Here is an 18,245-nt window from a genome sequence, read left to right as displayed (position 1 = left end):
ATTCGAATAATTGCCGGGAAAATCCTCAAAACAGCATTTTTCTATTTCCCATACAAACGTTTTCTAACTAATACGTAGAGTCAATTTGAGCTTTATTGCTATTGTATAAAGTTCACTGTTGTCTAAGCAATGTAGTTGTGTTCCTAACATCAAAGCAGTGTGCGTTGGAGCACAGAATATAATAATGTAATGTCGCGTTCTGAAACTCAACAAAAGTGATATAGCGGACCCGACTAAATTGAACAGTCACAAAATTTAATATATCATTAGTTATTTGGTTGGCTTCACGATATTATTTCTTTTGTTTTACTTTGAAATGCATGTTTTCGTTATGGACAATTTTTGAGCTACTTTTGCATATCTATACTTATAATAAATCTGTAGAGAGGTCAATTCTGTACATGAAATATATTTCCAAAATAACTGGGGGTGATTAGGGATCGATACTGATGCCAAAAATGCAATTAGTAAAATTTTTGTCTGTCTGTCTGTATAACCGTTATAGAAACAAAAACTACTCGACGGATTTTAACTTAACTTGGTACAATTATTTTTCATACTCCTGAGCTGGTTATAGTATACTTTTCATCACGCTACAATTAATAGGAACATAGCAGTGATGGAAAATGTTGGGAAAACGGGAGAAGTTACTCCATTTTTTAAGCTTCCGTCATTTCGTGTGCAACCTTAATGGTTAAAAGTTCCTTCGATTTCACCAGGATCCCATCATCAGACCTTGACCGGACAATCGGACCACCTGCATACCACCATAAATTAAAAAAAACATCCCGACAAATTGAGCACCTTCTCCATTTTTGAAACCCGAAATCCACGCGGGCGAAGCTGCGGGCGGAAGCTAGTAAACTTATAAATATTGACATAAATAAAACAGGTTCAAATGATGTACTTATACCTACAAATAGTTGACAAAATCCACCTTTGGTGTTATAGGTAGGTATTTGTTTTTACCGTGGCTTTGTTCTTGTTAGGTAATAAATCAATACCACTTAAATATTTATAAGACAGGCGATTTATGGTCTAAAAACAATGATTAACTTCAATAAAAATATTAGATCAGTTAAAAATGTACCTATCTTCAGCATATAAAAGTTGGTTAAAATGTATTTTTTTTTAGGAACTTACACAGCTAAACGCAAAAACAATTATTAATGTATTCAATTGTTTTATACAAAGTTTAACCAAGTCTCAATATGGGCGGTCGTATCGCTTATCATCAGACGAATGGTAAGCTCGTCTCGTCATTGAAAGCAATAAAAAAATCCCAATGTTACTTACCTCTGGGGTTGATAAATCGATCCAAGTTTTTACCCGTGCGACAATGACATCTGACCGTCAGGTGTTAGTGGTTCGTCCAAGGTGGCGGCGAGGTATGTCAATATTTCATATAGCCTCGGAGCCATCGACAATAACTTACACTGTGTGTTTAACAAAAATCGATCTAATTGCCAAGTTATTAGAAATGTAGATCTTCCAAGTTTGAACTATATCGACTTTTTAAGATCAGGGGGCTTATTCCGTCTAGATGGGCGAATCAGTTTTATTGGAATTACAGGCGTTCTATTTGAAGGATAGTTTCGATAGTTGTATTGGTAAGATAATCAAAAAAATCCCTATTACATATATGGAGCGACTTACTTAGCTTGCATTACATACGGATCACCTGTATGGGCCGATAGGGTCACTATCGGTGCTGTGCGCAGGAAACTGCTCCAGAGTCAACGATTGGCGTTGATATTCTTGTGCAAGGCGTATAGAACTGTTAGTACAGAGGCTTTGCCTGTCCTCGCGGGTGTACTCCCTGTCGATTTGGAGGTACAGCGTCGCGCCGCTATGTATTACTCAACCAGAGAGGATATGGATAAAAAGTTTCTTACGTTTCGCGAGCTCTTAAGAATCGATAGACTATTTAAACCGCACACCGATGTACACAATGAGTTATTAAATGAATGGCAATGTGGGTGGGACTTGACTTCGAAAGGGCGTCATTTATATAAATACTTTCCGTACGTTCGCGATTGCCTAATAAAAACTTGGCTAGAAATAGATTACTGTGTATCGCAATTCCTTACCGGCCATGGTAATTTTAAGGGTAAACTGTTCTCATTTAGGCTGGTTGATTCTCCTGTGTGCCCATGCTCTACACCTGGTTACGAGGTTGAACAATCTGCTCATCACGTACTTTGGGAGTGTGGTCTCTGGCATAAAGAGCGCAACATCATGTTAGACAGTATGCAAATAACATCTGGGGTTGTATACTACATGAACCTTGTTGAGACTAGACGGAATTTCCGTGCTTTCCGGCGTTTTTGCCATGCCTATTGTAATCAAATCTAACAGCTCATGTGATAGGATCCTTTCATTTAATTTTATCCGTGGTGCTTTATAATTAGCTTATCAAGTTGTAAACGTCCCTATCCTTGAGATTAAATCGCCTCCTTACATCATGATTTTGTAACACGCATTGCTCTGGAGGGAAGTGGACAATTAATATTTCCAACTCCTACCTATCTTTCTATTTGATTAATTTCGTTGCGGGATAATGACATATTAGTGTTCCCTGAGACTCGCCGAGCTTCACTGCTCGGTGTTATAAAATGATCCTGGCTTACAGGAGTTGTAGTGGTGGGTGTGAGGGCGGGAAAGTCTCAATTACATATACGGCCATCAAAGCTTTAAGATACCCTTCGTTTAGAACGCAGTGATTGCAAAAAAGACGGATTTACCCCCGTAGACGGATTTAGGCCGCCCTAACCTTTTTCCTAAAAAAATTAAAAACAAAGTGTTCTTAAAAGATATAAAAGAAGCCCAATAGCTAAAAAAATGGTGTCTCTAATCTTTATGATTAATGTCCGATGTCTATAAACGATCCTAATCCTTATCTTCACTTCGATCCCGAGAATAAACCAATCAAAATTAGTCATTTTTAAGTACAAAAAAACTTTATTCTGGTTGATTCATATTGGCGATAGATCGAAAAAGGCGTTAGGATCATTTATTAAAATAGGACACAAGTTTTATCGTTTTTATTTTAGGAGATTAAAGTTACAAATCCAACAATTTATTTTAATTTGGACAAAAGTAAAAAACAGGTATGAAAAAAGAAAAAGGTATAAAGTATTGATTTTATTAAAAATGTTTCTTACAATTTGCAAGTAATACCAACATAATATAACTTTAAAATCATAACTAGCAATATAGTGTAAATGAGCTCATGGATGCTATAAGCATAGTACATCTCCCAAAACACCATAAGTCAGAATTTGTCTATTTCCTAAAATATTAAAATTAATATAATAGACATTTTCTTTATTTTCAGGACCTACTCAATTCAAATTTAATCTTACTTCTTATCTTATACCGCTGAAATTATACATGCGAAAGTCTGTAAAAATGTTAGTATGTTTATTAGAAGTGAACGCTCAAACAACTGAACAGATTTTGATGATATTTGACGCGCCGATAGACCATGCTCCGGATTAACACTGTCAATTTCGTATTCCAGTAATTTGCTCTGATGGGAATTGTTGGATTTTTTTTAATACTATTTAATAAATAGACAGTGTTGGAATCGTAGTGATTTAGGGACTTTGGTAGCGGGAAAGGCTTGTCACGCGAGTGAAGCTCCGAATAACGCCTGTTATTTTATCAAATCGACATTAACCGAGGATACATAATCTCATTTAATTTGTTTTACAATTGCATATGGTGGTTTGGGAGAATAAAAAAAATATATTGTTGCAATCACAGTTGAGTATTAACACATTGTAAGAATCAGTAGAAAGTCGTTATTACGTTGATAAAATTCACATCACTATTATTTCTTATAGACATTGTTATTTAAATTTTACTAAGAGCGTTTCAGATGAGCGTTTGACGCGCGTTAAATAATCTTAATGATAACGTGCGTCAGTATGACAATGAAAGCGCGCGAATGATCTGATCAACGCGCGTTTAACGCGTCATCTGAATGGGACGAACGGTATTTACATTTATTTGACAATGGAAATATATACTACCTGCAGTTTGTAATATTTATTATAAACCATTAAAGGTGAACAAAATTTGAAAATTGGTCTTTTATTATCTTGTACCCCGGACGTTATGCCCTCATGTAAACTTCGTAGTTTAAATCGGGTGAAATAAGGGTGAAATTTTACAAAGTAAAATAGGGAACATTTTATAAACGTAATAATACAACATAGGAAAAACAGTATAAATCTTGTAGTAGTTTCGTATACGGTAGTCATAAATTAATTACTAAGTTTTTTAAAATTTTGTCTTAGGACTTTTTAACAACAGGTAGCGAATAATTTGTACAATTATGCTAATTCTTCATATCAAGATTTTTCAGAGCTGAACAATTTGAATCGTATGGATCGTCACTAAATACATATTAGAAAATAACTTATTAACATTAACAACATTTTTAAACTATTGAGCCATTTGGAAGTAATTTTTTTGACATCGATATTTTTTAAATATAACGTTTTCTTAAATACAAAACCGAGATAATATCCGAAAAGTTTTAAAATCATGGCTGCTCATAAAATATAAAACGAAAAAAAAAAACAGCATTTAAAGTCTATAAAATCCATTTCAAAGCAAAACAAAATATACATCAACTAATAGGCACGTAGATAATATTAAAAACAATGAGCAGTGCCAGTCTGATTAAAACGTCTATCTCTTTCTGTTCGTATGTAAATGAACAGGATAAATAATATAATGGATATGTAAAGCTGTAGACATAATATCCTTTGGTATGGGCGCGTTCACACATTACGTAAACGCAAGGCCAAGATCTGCGAGTTAAATTCCGAGCCCGAAAATCAACTGTAAAATAAACTTTATTGCATTATAGATAGAAAGTATAATTTCACTTACGTAATATCTGAATGCTCCCTAACGCCTTAACCTAAGTTTGAGATGAAAAATACCGTGAAACATTCTCTCGACGTAACTACTTACAAAGTGAATACAAAATTATTATACGCTTACAAGATTATTATAAATATGTAGGTACATTTTGGTATCAAGCGCAGCGTGTAGGTCGGTGCTCACGGCATGTTCTGTAGACACTCTTTTATTTGTGTCCAGGCTTGTAAATTCTGTAGAATAAAAAAAAAACATTTAGTGTCACTTATTGGTTGGGGATCATTCGAGGAAACCAGCCCGCCAAGCTGATCTAATTTGGCAAGAGTGAAAAGTAATTGATGAGAAACAAGTAAATATTCGCTTATTGGGTGTATTTTTATTAGTTATATGCAAGCATGAAATTTCGTGTTTGAATAGGTCCCTTGACTAAAACAACATACTGTATATTGGACAAAAAAAATTACCTTCTTAGCTGCTTTTACTTGTAACGTGATGAAGCCAACAAGGGACTCGTGAAGATCTTTGTCTTTTTGTTTCTGGAAGTATTCTATTTCCACCATTGCCTTTTTAGTGAATTCACTGGAAGGAAAACACTTGTTTAGTAAAAAAATAATAATACTGACCGGTCTTATAATAAACATTGCTTTAAAAATATTTAGATTCTGTACTGTATGAAAATCAATTAGAAACAAAGTTTTAACTGGTTACCTCGATTGGTTAGGTTAGGTTAGGTTTACTTTAATTAGGACCCTATGAACTGTCCGTCCATTATCAATAAACAATCCCAAACATAAGCTTCGATGCAATCCCGAGAATAAACCAATCAAAATAGCCATGTCTTAGGATGTTAAAAGAAACTTTGTATTGATTGGCCCATTTTTACGATAGCACAAAAAGAGCGATTGTGATCGTTTATTGAAAAGTCGGTATAATAATAGTGATTTTTGTTAATCTAAATTCATGATGGTGATCATATTAAAGTGGTCATAAGGTCCCTTTTCTTGTGTTCTTATTTATATTATACTGTTTCATAGCTGGGCACGAGCCTCCTACTAAGAGCGCTTAGACCTTAGTCCACCACTCTTGCCTAGTGGGAGTTGGCACCTTACATTCCCTTAAAAGTCTGAGAGGGAACTTCTCAGGTATGCAGGTTTCCTCACGATGAAGAATCTTTACCGTTGAAGCAAGCGATAATTCACAGAGCATACACACACAACTTTATGAAAGTCACAGTGACCATTAGTCTTAGCAGTCCATTCCACTCCCAACGAGGTTATCTTCGCTTGTGTTCTTATAAATTAGAACAAAAAAAAAAATACTTACTCTAAATCGTTCTTAGCTTTGACAATGGCCTCTTTATCTGCCGTGATCTTGGCGTCCAGCGCCCTGGTGGTCTGGTCCCGCACAATGTTGGGATCGGTGGTGCCAAACAAACGGGACATCAAACCGGACTTGCCCGCCGCGGCACGATTCCTTTCCGCTATCCTGAAAACAATAAGTTAGTTTTGTAATTGTCGATAAAGAACAACGTATTACATTACATTATACCCTATATTTGAAAAATAAAAAAACATCGGTAAAGGCCTAACCCGACCGAATTTAACGAGATTTAAATGAAGCCGTACACGATAAGACAGTCGAAGTGGCGTAGCGTGTGTTCTTGCTCCCCGGGTGGAACGAACATTTGCCGCCCCAACGACAAAAAGACTAAAACCACATTTCAACAAAACACAAAATAAGTGTCAAACCCGCCAATTATTGGTATACGCCATAAAGACATTTTCGCCCCTTGAAAGTGCCACCCCAACTACGCTACGTCACTGAACAGTTGTAAGGACTGGCCGCCCAACTGTCGCACCGTGTATAATCTGATTCAGATTTCTTTTATTTGGGAACGGCACATTATTCTTCATTTATATCGTTGTAATTTCATCAGTGCTTGGTATTATTGCTTAGTGTGGGTATATTAGCCGTAAAACAACTTGAGCGCACTGGAGTGATGGGGGATTTTTTTTTGCACTTTACTGTTAAAATTAATTTAGAATATTCTCGAATAATTCGTGCCAAATATGGCTTAGAATTACGAGTAACTAATACACAAGAATAAGCTATTTACACTCGTATTCGTGACTATTCGTTTGTACTCGGAAAGTCTAAATCAGGTATACGTATGTACCTGTTGTTGAGCGTGTCCTGCGCGTACTCGAGCGCGTGCTGGAGCGCCTCGTGGTTGGCGCAGAGCTGCTGCAGCGCGCTCGCGTAGAACAGGTACTCCTTCAGCTGGTCCGCCAGCTGCTCCTCGTCCTCAGCCACCGAGTCTATACTGTCCGCTATGGAGTCTGTAAGGGAAACAAGACTTGAGTATTTAACACCCGAAATAAAGAGATAAGAAAAGTAATTAATTGTAAATAAAAAAAGTCTGGAAAGATTGCTTCGGTGGCTCATTAGTACTGCGTGCGCATTTATCACCACGATGACAATGCTTTCAGCTAGCTATGTGGGTTAAGAAATTATTTATATGGTTCTCTTAGCACTGTGATTGCTTATGCGCAATAATCCATCAGGGACATTGGTATTTGCTGGCAAACAAATGAAGTAATCATAATGTACATAAAAATGTAAATTACCAAAATAGTGTCCCGCCTTTTGTAACCCATCACCCATTTCCTTTTCTATAACACTCCATTCGCTGAACAGTTTGCCGTAGTTAGCGTGCAGTTTGCACAAAGCAAAGTTCTTCTCTATTATTTTCGATCTGCAAACAATGCTCGAGTGTAGCTAATTATAAACATTTACGCTTTTGTGGCCATCCACCGAAAACTTTATAAAATCACTGTTACATGGAAGGTTGCCAATTTTCAATATCAACATGAATGGAAGTAAAAAATTTGGTCCATTCCATTTTGACTTTATAAAAATAAGTAGAAATAATACAACTGAAAACTTTAATTTTAAATTTGTATACATACGTAAAGATGTTGGCAGCCTTGATACAACTGAATAACTCTTTTCGTCAATTAATTGTGTCAAGATAGAAAAACAAAGGTTGTAACAAATTGGACAAGCTATTTTTGTGTAAAAGTGCATGACATCGACATAATTTTTGTATGAAAACATGAATGATTTTACCTTCCATTATATGTAGTTTAGTCAATACTAAACACTTTTAAATTCTCACCTGGTGTAAAGAAAATTTCCTAAGTTGACCTCAAGCTGCCTGCCGTAATATTTGAGACTATCTATTTCTGGATCTGGTTTCTTCAGTCGTATTGACACTGCCAATGATTTTATTTTGTTCTCAGCTTGTAATAAATACCCTGTAAAATGTTATAGTAAAAATATATCTAAATATGTATTGTATAAGTTTTATTATTTGCTTGCATTTGTTCTACAGCAAACATATCTGTTTAATTCGTTTTGAAGTTTGAAATAGTGCTGCTAACGTATATTGTCTAAAAGTTGTACACAATATGTTGCTGCAAGGTCTAAACTTAGCTTTAGAAATATTTACCGCTGTCAGTTATAGTCTCCCGCCATCCATGCTCCTGTTGCAAGAAGTTGATGAACTGATCATCGAAGCAGAGGCGCGGGTGAGATGCAACGCGCAACAAAAAGTTCTCGAGTCCAGCGCGACGACGTTCCACAAATTCCGGGTCTGTTGTGTCCGATTTGCGCCATGCGTACAAAACCTAATAGAAATCACACAGCATTATTTTCAATTATAGACAGAAGCATATCACACCCACATTTCACCAGCTATGACAAGTCCTATCATCTATGTAATGCTGAAGAAGAAAATTGTTTATTTTTATAATTAATGATAACGCCAGCAATTCACTGCTTGTAAACACTACATTGAACATCACTCACTAAGCATTTACTGTTTTTTTATTGAACTTGATTGGCTTACGCGGAGACTTCAAAAGGAAATATTTCACCAATTATTACTGTGCTTAGTTACTTTAATTAGAAAGTAATTCAATTGAAATTCTCGCAATTTAAAAATATGTTTTTTAATGTCCTAATATGGCTTGCAAGGTCTAACCTTGTCTTTTCACAGAAATCCAAAATGTTATGTTATACTCACCCTTTTCTCGGGTAATGGCGGTATAATGACATGTGGATAGGTGACTTGGAGGTAATCATGGATCTGTTCAAACTCTGTGTACCTCCTCCATATTGTGCTGATTTTAGATTGCACTAATTTGTACTCTGGATCAGTGACCCTAGAAAAAAATATATAAATATATGCTTTTATAATAAGACTAATACGTAATATGTTTAACTATAATTTAAAAGCCTAAAATATGTATAAAAAGGAATATACAAAAAAAAGGATTAACATAATTGTTTTAGACAATAGACAAGAACAAAATAGCATGTGATTACTATTCATTCTAAACAACAAATATAAATGCATTTAATGTTAGATAGTTGAGTTAAAGCAGAGATAATAATCACGGTTTGAAATGAGCACAGACTACAGCATAATCTAAATATACATAAAACTTTGTTTTATCAAATTTATTATCACTAGTAAACATTGTGATTTGAATTTTAAGATGCATTAAGTAAGACATAACAAGTAGGTATTTGATATATACTTTTAAATTTCTCATATATTTTTGTTTGCTTTTGTAATTCTAATTTGTGTATAATCCATGATGTATAATTTAATGCAAATATATATTCAAGTTTTTTAACTATTGCTGTTCAGACCATAATATTATTCAAAATATTTTATGTTGATAGGACAAAATAATTTTATTCTCTAAATAATTTATTATAATTCACCTGAATTATTATATGTATTAATTTCTATTAAATATTTGTTATTCTTAAATCTATTAATAAACAAGACTAATTTGCAAAAACAAAGGCAGCAATTTGGTGATGTCAAAAACAACAGAATGAATATGATAATGGCATTACTATCAGTTTTAGTGTATAAATAAAAGATAATAAAGGATAAAGGAAAATTGTATCTGGTCTTATGACTTTATTATTAAAGTACTGTAAAGGACATGTTATTATCTATTTTACGTTTCATTATAATGTCATATTAAATTAACAGTATTTTTTTTATCATTCATTGATTATCTAAGGATAATGATATTATAAGATGTAAAAATAACACAAAGTGAGAACCTTAATGAAAAAAAGGATATATATTATCATTGTATATACATAATGAAATGTCTGTAGATCATACAATTGATTCAGGTCATATGTCTAAAACACTAACAATACGCAAATATTTCGTCGTGACGTAAAGTTTTTGTTTACTGAGGTCAATGATGAAAATTAAATCCATTTTCGCAATAAGCAATTCAATCAACAAATACCTAGTATTGTATTTGCGCGTACATAACGTATGAAGATAAATTGTGAGAACTCGCTAATAGACTCACGGCACAGGTGTAATTTGTTGATGAAACAATCTAATGAGAACTTACTTCAGATCGATTAAGTATACGGTATAGTGATCGCGGACATGCAGTGTCCCGTTCGCTCGCTTCTCCGACTCCACGATAGATATATCAACATGTTTCATTAGCGTATCCTAAAATACAACAAAACAATTTATCTATTAACATAATAAAAGAAAGTAGGCGTAACAAAACTTTTTCTTACTTGATTTTCGAAATCCTCCACAGTCTCGACCGCGCTGGACGACCTAGATTCCCTTACCGGCGAATTTTCAGACGACATTTTGGCGTATAACACTTAAATAATTTGAATAAAATATTACTAATGGGTTTTCCGATAAATTAATTTTTCAAAAACTCTCGGGTAAGCAAAAGTGACATGACAATTGACAGCACCAGACAGTTCTTTATAGTGACATTGACATTTGACACTTGACAGCACGGGGAATAGACAATGTTGTAATTACTCAATGTCTGTTAAGGGCACTGAAATGATTGTCAATACAGCCTATTAAATAAATCTTATTAACCGATTACCTTTGTGAAAATTTCTATAAAAACAAATTTATTGAGAAAATAAACAACTTTATATGATAACGTTATTTTATTATTTCATTAGTAACAATTATTTCATAATAAATTGTATAATCCGTATTATGCTTTATATCTCAACTAAATTATCTTTGGAATGAATATGGCGCGAAAATTAAACTAACAGGTACGTACCTCAGAACAATGGTACATACATACTTACATAAAATACTATTTTATCGTCATAATCATCAGCCACAGGATGTCCACTGCTTAACGTATAGGATTTCTTGGTCGACTTCTCTACGGCTCTACAACGTTTACCAGGTCCGCGGTCCCCCTTGCAGGTGGACGATCAACTTTGCGCTTGTTTCCATTTGAGATCTTTCCTTTAATAGGAAAATTTTACTTATGCAGATAAATAATGACATTTCATTCTGTTGTAGGTAGTTTTCTGTAAACCGTATTTTACTGGTGATGGTGGATCTCTCGTATGCGAGTGTAGTGGTTTGATTAAATGCCACCGTGATCTTTATTACCGTCGGCCAAGTAGCAGTGTTGTGTTCCGGTTTAAAGGACATTCTAGTCAGTGTACTTACTGGACATTGAGATTTATAATTTTAATATCAACCTGTCATGTTGTAGGTATGTATCTACGTAGTCATTTAAAGTTCTGGATGGTGTTACTAATGTTTTTGGGCTTAGTTGTATTGTTTATGCCATCGGCATGCTGGTCTCTTTATTTCTATTCTCTGTGCCACCTAATATTATAAACCATATTGCCTTAAAATCTTTTTATTACTTATGAATCAGTTAAGACTTAGGTCTGACCCTGAGTAGTAAGAAGGTTGGAAGAACAACATGTCTTAACAGACTAGACCAGGGGTAACAAACGTTTTATTATAAATACTTCGTATCGTCATCTTTAAATTTTAGTTTTTAAAAGGAAAGAGTCGATTTGACCAGAATTGATTATAATTAGTGGTGTAACTAATCATAGATTTTATTAAAGTTATTTAATTTTATTTTTAGTGGAGGTCTTAGTTGACATTAAGGGCAACCGCTTAAGGCTTTGCGCTTCAAAGGGCCTCGTGCTTGCAAGGGATACGAAGGAAAAAACATTACCCTATTTCAAAAGTAAAAAAGGCCTTGCAATAATCTGCCACCCAGAGTCTTGCATTGGCTATGCCGCTACAGTTATTTATTTTTCTATATGATATAACGGAATTAACAATATTTTCAACGGGCTAAGTCGATCTGACCGGAGTTAGGCCATCTGCCATTTTTTCAAAGAACAATGGCGTGAAGTAGCTTTCCAGATATATTATAATGGGTAGTCATTGGAAGTAGTTATTTTGCTGCTGATTGCTCCATGGATGTATTTTTTTTATCCTCTGCATCATATTAATATGAATATGTAGAAATGATAAGTACTCATAATATTAACGTTTATCCTTAAAATCGAATAATCATTTTTACTTTTATTTTTCGTTTTGTATCATATGCCAAAGGTTTACAAACCCTGCTCGAGAGTAACCATAAGGCCAGTGCGGTAATCGGATAAGAATCTTACCCAAAGTGACGTTAAGTTCGCCGCACTCCCACACAAACTGTTCTTGAGAATAAGTGCCTGAGGGATTTTATACGTGTTCAACTATTTATAAGGGAAGGATAATAGGAACAATGCTGCGTATTCTTTACTGGTTGTACGTTTTATTGATAATATCGAAAATGATGTTTTGTATGTGAACAGAGTATTATAAGTTTGGCTGTTTATGAGTACTTCTAACATACATTAAAATATCTGAAATCAGTGATATTTAAGAAGTCGGAAAATTCATTAATCCGATTCTTTGCGGTTTAACTTTATGTAGGACTAGCTTTTGCTCGCGGCTTCGCCCGCGTGACGGAGTTTTCCGGGATAATTTCTTTTTCCGACTTACTTGATATGTATCGTTAAGGTCAGTCGGGGGAAGTGCGGCATAAAATTTTCATAGCTGGATTCAATGCAAAATAATTTCTTTTTGTGCTGAGTTAAGAATATAATTTTATTAATTTAAGAATATTTGGTATTTTGTGATAACAACCTATAGCCATTCAAGGAAATCGGACCATAAATGTATAATATTTTGCTCAAAGTAAAAAAAAATGGTAGTAGGCGCACTTGCCTCCGGAAATGGGGTAAGTGTATTATTATTTTTGTTAATAGGTGTATATACTGAAATCTAAATCAAACAATAACCTATGATTTTAGTTTATAAATCTTGGAAAATCAATTAGAAATGAAAAATAAGCTCTTGTAATAAGCCGAGCCAGTTAGAAAAAAAAAGTAATAAGCCAATATTGAAGAAACATAATAAAGAATAATATTTTGATGTCTTGTCTTTGTAAACAAAATTAATATGACAATTATTTCTTTTTCAAGAATATATACATACTTTTTAATTTTTATTAACTAAAAGATATAATAAAGAATTAAAGTACTTAAGCCATTCAGTGTTTCTAAGTTTTAGGCCCTTTGTTAAGCAAACGTTGTGATGAGAGCAGACTCAAAGTAATCTCATTAAACCAAACTTTGACAACGGATCAAACTTTAACTTCCTTTGCTATAAACCTTGATTAGTTAAAGGTGTCGGCTGCAAAAAGGTTAATTTCTTAACCTGTTGAGGGCTCACACTTCAAAGTTTAAACTTGGCGGGCCTATTTCACTTTAACAATGTTGTTCGAAAATATATTATGGATAACTACGAATTGTTCGTGGCTCCGCCCTTGTGAATGACTTTGCATAGTATCAAATGTGTAGGTCATTTTGTTAAATAGTAAATAAGTACTTAGATAAATAGTAAATACTTATCATCATTATCATCATCATCATCATCAGCCGCAGGATGTCTACTGCTGAACATGGGCCTCTTCCAAAGATTTCCAGATCGACCTATTGGAAGCGACCCGCATCTAAGAATATAAGAATACTTATATTCTTCTGTAATTTGTTATTCTGAGACATGATCATTATGAGTTTCAATTCCATGAATTAATTAAATGTACCTGTATAATTTAACAGTGTTTCTTAAATAACAATATAATAAATCTTTTAAATTTATTTCAGACAAAAATGAACATTTTGGTAGATAGTCAAAAGAAATAATTTATTTAACCCTGTAAAATGCTATACACTGTTTAGATTCCGTCAATATTTAACTCAACTTACAACCAGTTCGGAAAACAGTTCTCACTAGAGAAGAACGGGCAAGAAACTCAGGTACCTATTGCTCTTTTCAAAACCGAAGTGAAGAGGTACTTATAAAGTAAAGTACATATATTTTATGAGCGATTGAAAATCTTGTTTTAGTTTACCATTTTATTGGCTGACTGAACATAAAATCTAAACCAAAACTTTATAGTCCACATTCCACATTTGCTGCTACGCTAAAAGTTGATCACACAAACATACTTTGCAAATTGCGGATAATAGTTAACTAAAAGTAGTTTGAGGTTGCATTCCTCTAATATAAAGTAACGTAACTATCTGAACAACATAAAGTTTCAGTATGGGGTTATTTTAATTAGTAACATGGAATGTAGTGTGGGTTGTCTTGATTCATATCTTTTAAAAGATATAAATGCAAAAAGATAATGTTCTATTATAGACCAATTTGCTGATTACAGTGTTTTATTTTACGTCTGTAGTATAAACGGCACACGTTAAAGATTCCAATTTAAAGGAACCTGAATATTAATTGTAAAAAAACATCAAAAATAAAAACAGTTTATCTAAACTCGAGCGATGTGTACGGAACTCGTATAATTCTGTTATACATAGCGACGTAGCGTCGTCTTTTTACCGCCCGGGGTAGGCTCAAAATTTATCGCTCTTAGGCACTGGGCAAGAGTAAAGAAAAAAAAAGAAAAAATGGCGCCATTTTAAAAAAAAATAAGTATCACGCGCGCGCCCTATTAGCTATTGGTACATGTGACAAAAGTAAAAAATAAAGGCAATTTGACACAACACTCCACTCCCCCCTTCACCTAAAGTACCACCTGGGCCGCCATTGCCGCGCTAACCCTAGCCATCTAGTTCCACGCATCGGTTCCACGAATCCTTTTAATGGAGTGTTCGCATGAATCACCTCACTTTTAAATTATTGGCTACCAAGACCACAATCACATACCCTTTTACACTATATAATGTGTATATAAATAACTTTATATACGTCATCAAAGTCACGCGAAAGACCAAATACTTTGTCATATCAAAAGGTGATATTATATATATCTGGAATGTAATATTTGATATCTAATAATATCCACGCTGAATCGTCTATTGGATACGCTCACATATCTCACTTTAATATTTGCTTTATTGAGTGTACTTGCGTTTCGAGAAATTTTTAATATAAAGTAGCATCGATGATACAAAGATGGACGGATACGTAGATTTATATCTATGTTATGTATCGAAGCGATTCATCCAGGACAGCACTAGAAAAAAAGTTCAATTAAGTAGTTTTTAGGTTGTGGCTCTATGGTTGACAGAAGATTGGGCCAATGACTAAGTAGGAAAAGTCTCTGAGGAAAGACATGGACAAATTCTGATAGGATTAATAATGTCCGACTGTTGAGCGGTGAATAAAACAATGACAAAGTTTTTAAATTTTTTCTTGATTAAGTACTTACTTACCTGATTTTTTTGTATCTTTTTGTTTTGTATCTGCTATTATTACTGACATTGGCAAATCACCGATAAATAAACGGCGACAGCCATAATATAAAGAAGAAAGCAATGGCAATACAAAATAGTCTAAAAACTCTATAAATAAATTCCACAAAAAACCTAAATAAGAACAATATTATGAATGTATAGTGATGAAAAGACTCAAATATAAGAAAATAAATACAGTAAAAATTAGAGACGATGAAATAAACTATTGAAAAGTTAAAAGTAAATATCGTGCCTTTCGGAGACAAATTACATAATTCCTTATTTAATTCCTTTCATCGACAGATGAGCTGACGGCTCGACAGACGACGGTGGTGAATATCTAAAACTCCCAATGCGCCTGTTCTACAGAGCAGCCTATGTGAAATACTTGTCTTAATTCCTACATGAAAACTAACACCGCACAATATCGTCGATAAATACTTGAAGGGAAAATTCTATGTAATATTCCAAACTCAGTACTCAAACTTATTTTCCTCAAAGATATTTAATGATATTTTAGGTTCCATCCTCGAATTCAAAGTATTTATTAAAACAGCCCAAGTTGACGTCATTGGCAGATCAAAACTTGGCATTTCCCAGATATTGGGAAGTTGAACGGTAGGTACAATACGTAAGAGTTCCTCAGACGATGTCAGAATACTTGAGAACTTCGCCGGTAGAATAGCTACAGGGCCGGTGTTGAATAATAAATGGGGGACCTATTGACAGATGACGTCGTTGAACTAAGGGATGTATTGGTTTTATACGTGGGTGATGTTGCATTTGAAACGGAATAGCGTCTAGGTGACCTACATAAGAGGATAAATGAAGTTTTATTGAAATGTTCTGAAGAATTCGATTCTAGATACAATATAGAACTGCTCCTTACGAGGGTTAAATAAATGGTTTCTATATCCTTTTTATGGATCTTAAAAATGTTGTCTACAATCACAATTGAGTTACACAATGTAGCACCAAAATTTAACAGTAAATCGGCGTAAAGTGACAGATGTAATATTACGTTTGATAAAAATAAATCTTTGTTTTCTTCTTTATCGTAATTTCTCTTCGTAGAGTTAGTATTTAGGAACGTGATCACATATCCACTTCAACTGTACTACCTTCCGCATTAAAAATATTTATTTCATCATATAAATCTTTATCCTATCATGATATTCAATTTCTATTATGTACAATACTAATTACGTCCCTGTAGGAAGTAGGAAAATTGTGCAATGCTGTTATAGAGGAATGATAAGGTTAACTTCAAGGCTTCTATTTTGTTGACAAAATATTTGGAGGCAAACATGTGCGGTTTACGCGGATGATGTTTTTCTAAGAAATAAGGTGACGTTAATATCTTCATGATTTGATTATATAACAGAGTAAACGTGTTGCTCTGAATTGGTGAATAGAGAAATCGAGGTCGTTTCATATTTTCGCGTTATTTATAGAACAAATGAGCAAATAAATGAGGGGTGTCACCTGTTTGATCTCTACATAAAGACACCCACATTACCAGTGATGGATATGTTGACACCCCTAAAGTAAAGGAATAGAGATTATGGGGAAACAGGGTTGTTTGTGTGTGAGGAAATAGCATTTATTATACGAAATACTTTATGATACTTTATGAATTATCGCTTGCTTTTACGGTGAAGGAAAACATGGTAGGGAAACTTGCATACGTGAGAAGTTCTTTATAAGAATTTGAGGGTGTGAAATCTGGCAATCTAGGTGGACTAAGGCCTAATTCCTCTTAGTCTTAAGAGGCCCGTGCCCAGCAGTGGGAAATATATAAATCGAAATGCTATAGTAAACTTGGTTAATGGTAGTTTTCTATAAGATTCTGGCGGTTCGATATTTGTATCCCGGATACTGCACCGTCCTCAGCTTTCAACTCAGGGGTAAATATGAAATTTTGATTTAGGGAAGGCATAGCTGAAATTTGTATATAGGTAATCCGATTAATTGAATACAAGTACGTACAAAACTATGTATAAACTCGTGTTGAATCTATCGTGAATACCGAGAGCTGTACACAAGGTTTAAAACCCGTCATATTGGCCCATGTAGTTGCGTCGTGTTCCGTGATCAACCAGTATATATGCGGTTGCAACTAGATCGTCAAAATTGTGTCGCCTGGCGATGGGTAATCATCTCTCGTCAGTCGACAATAAAGTGCTAGCTATTATCTAAAAATAAGGTCATTAAATAATTAGTTACAATTCTTAGAAACATATAAACTCCTTATTTAACATTATGTATTATGTAATAAATGTAACCATTTTCAATTATGTAATGACGTCAATTGCTGTAACCTTATACAAAACTAATGAATAAATCCCCTATTAAAGTGTCCAAGCTGTTATAAGAACCTTTGAAATGTCTATTGTCTAGAATTAGTACATTAGGGTTGACTAAGTCTTAGACTGATGTATGAGGGTATTCAATGCCGCCAATATGCGTGGGCGGAGCGTGGGATGGCACATCGTTTGAGCCTTTTACGCAAAATTTGTGTGTTACTAATAATATAATAATTATGAAAGTTTGTTAAGAGTAAGTTTGAGGGATTGTTAACCAAATTAATTTAGCCTCGGATAGTCGTAGTGTTTGATCTCGATAAGTTAAGTAATGTTACCTCAATATATTTGAAGATAATGGACAATGCGTGCCTAATATAAATG

At 34.1% G+C, this 18,245-nt stretch overlaps 1 protein-coding gene across 1 annotated transcript; it reads right to left on the bottom strand.

Annotated features, from left to right (window-relative positions):
• Window positions 1-3,129: 3,129 nt before the first annotated feature.
• On the bottom strand, window positions 3,130-10,743 carry LOC115451197 (sorting nexin-4). Its single transcript, XM_030179436.2, has 10 exons — window positions 10,531-10,743; window positions 10,353-10,459; window positions 8,984-9,122; window positions 8,408-8,585; window positions 8,075-8,213; window positions 7,524-7,651; window positions 7,073-7,235; window positions 6,220-6,381; window positions 5,361-5,475; window positions 3,130-5,129 (listed from the first exon to the last, which is right to left on the bottom strand). Exons 1-10 carry the CDS (start codon window positions 10,606-10,608, stop codon window positions 5,079-5,081), a joined length of 1,260 nt encoding a protein of 419 aa, XP_030035296.1. The 5' UTR covers window positions 10,609-10,743; the 3' UTR covers window positions 3,130-5,078.
• Between the last annotated feature and the right edge of the window lie 7,502 nt (window positions 10,744-18,245).

The sequence above is a fragment of the Manduca sexta genome, chromosome 20 (genome assembly GCF_014839805.1).
Source record: "Manduca sexta isolate Smith_Timp_Sample1 chromosome 20, JHU_Msex_v1.0, whole genome shotgun sequence".
Lineage (NCBI taxonomy): Eukaryota > Metazoa > Arthropoda > Insecta > Lepidoptera > Sphingidae > Manduca > Manduca sexta.
Note: the sequence above shows the minus strand (reverse complement) of the source record. Positions and strands in the feature narration are given on the sequence as shown.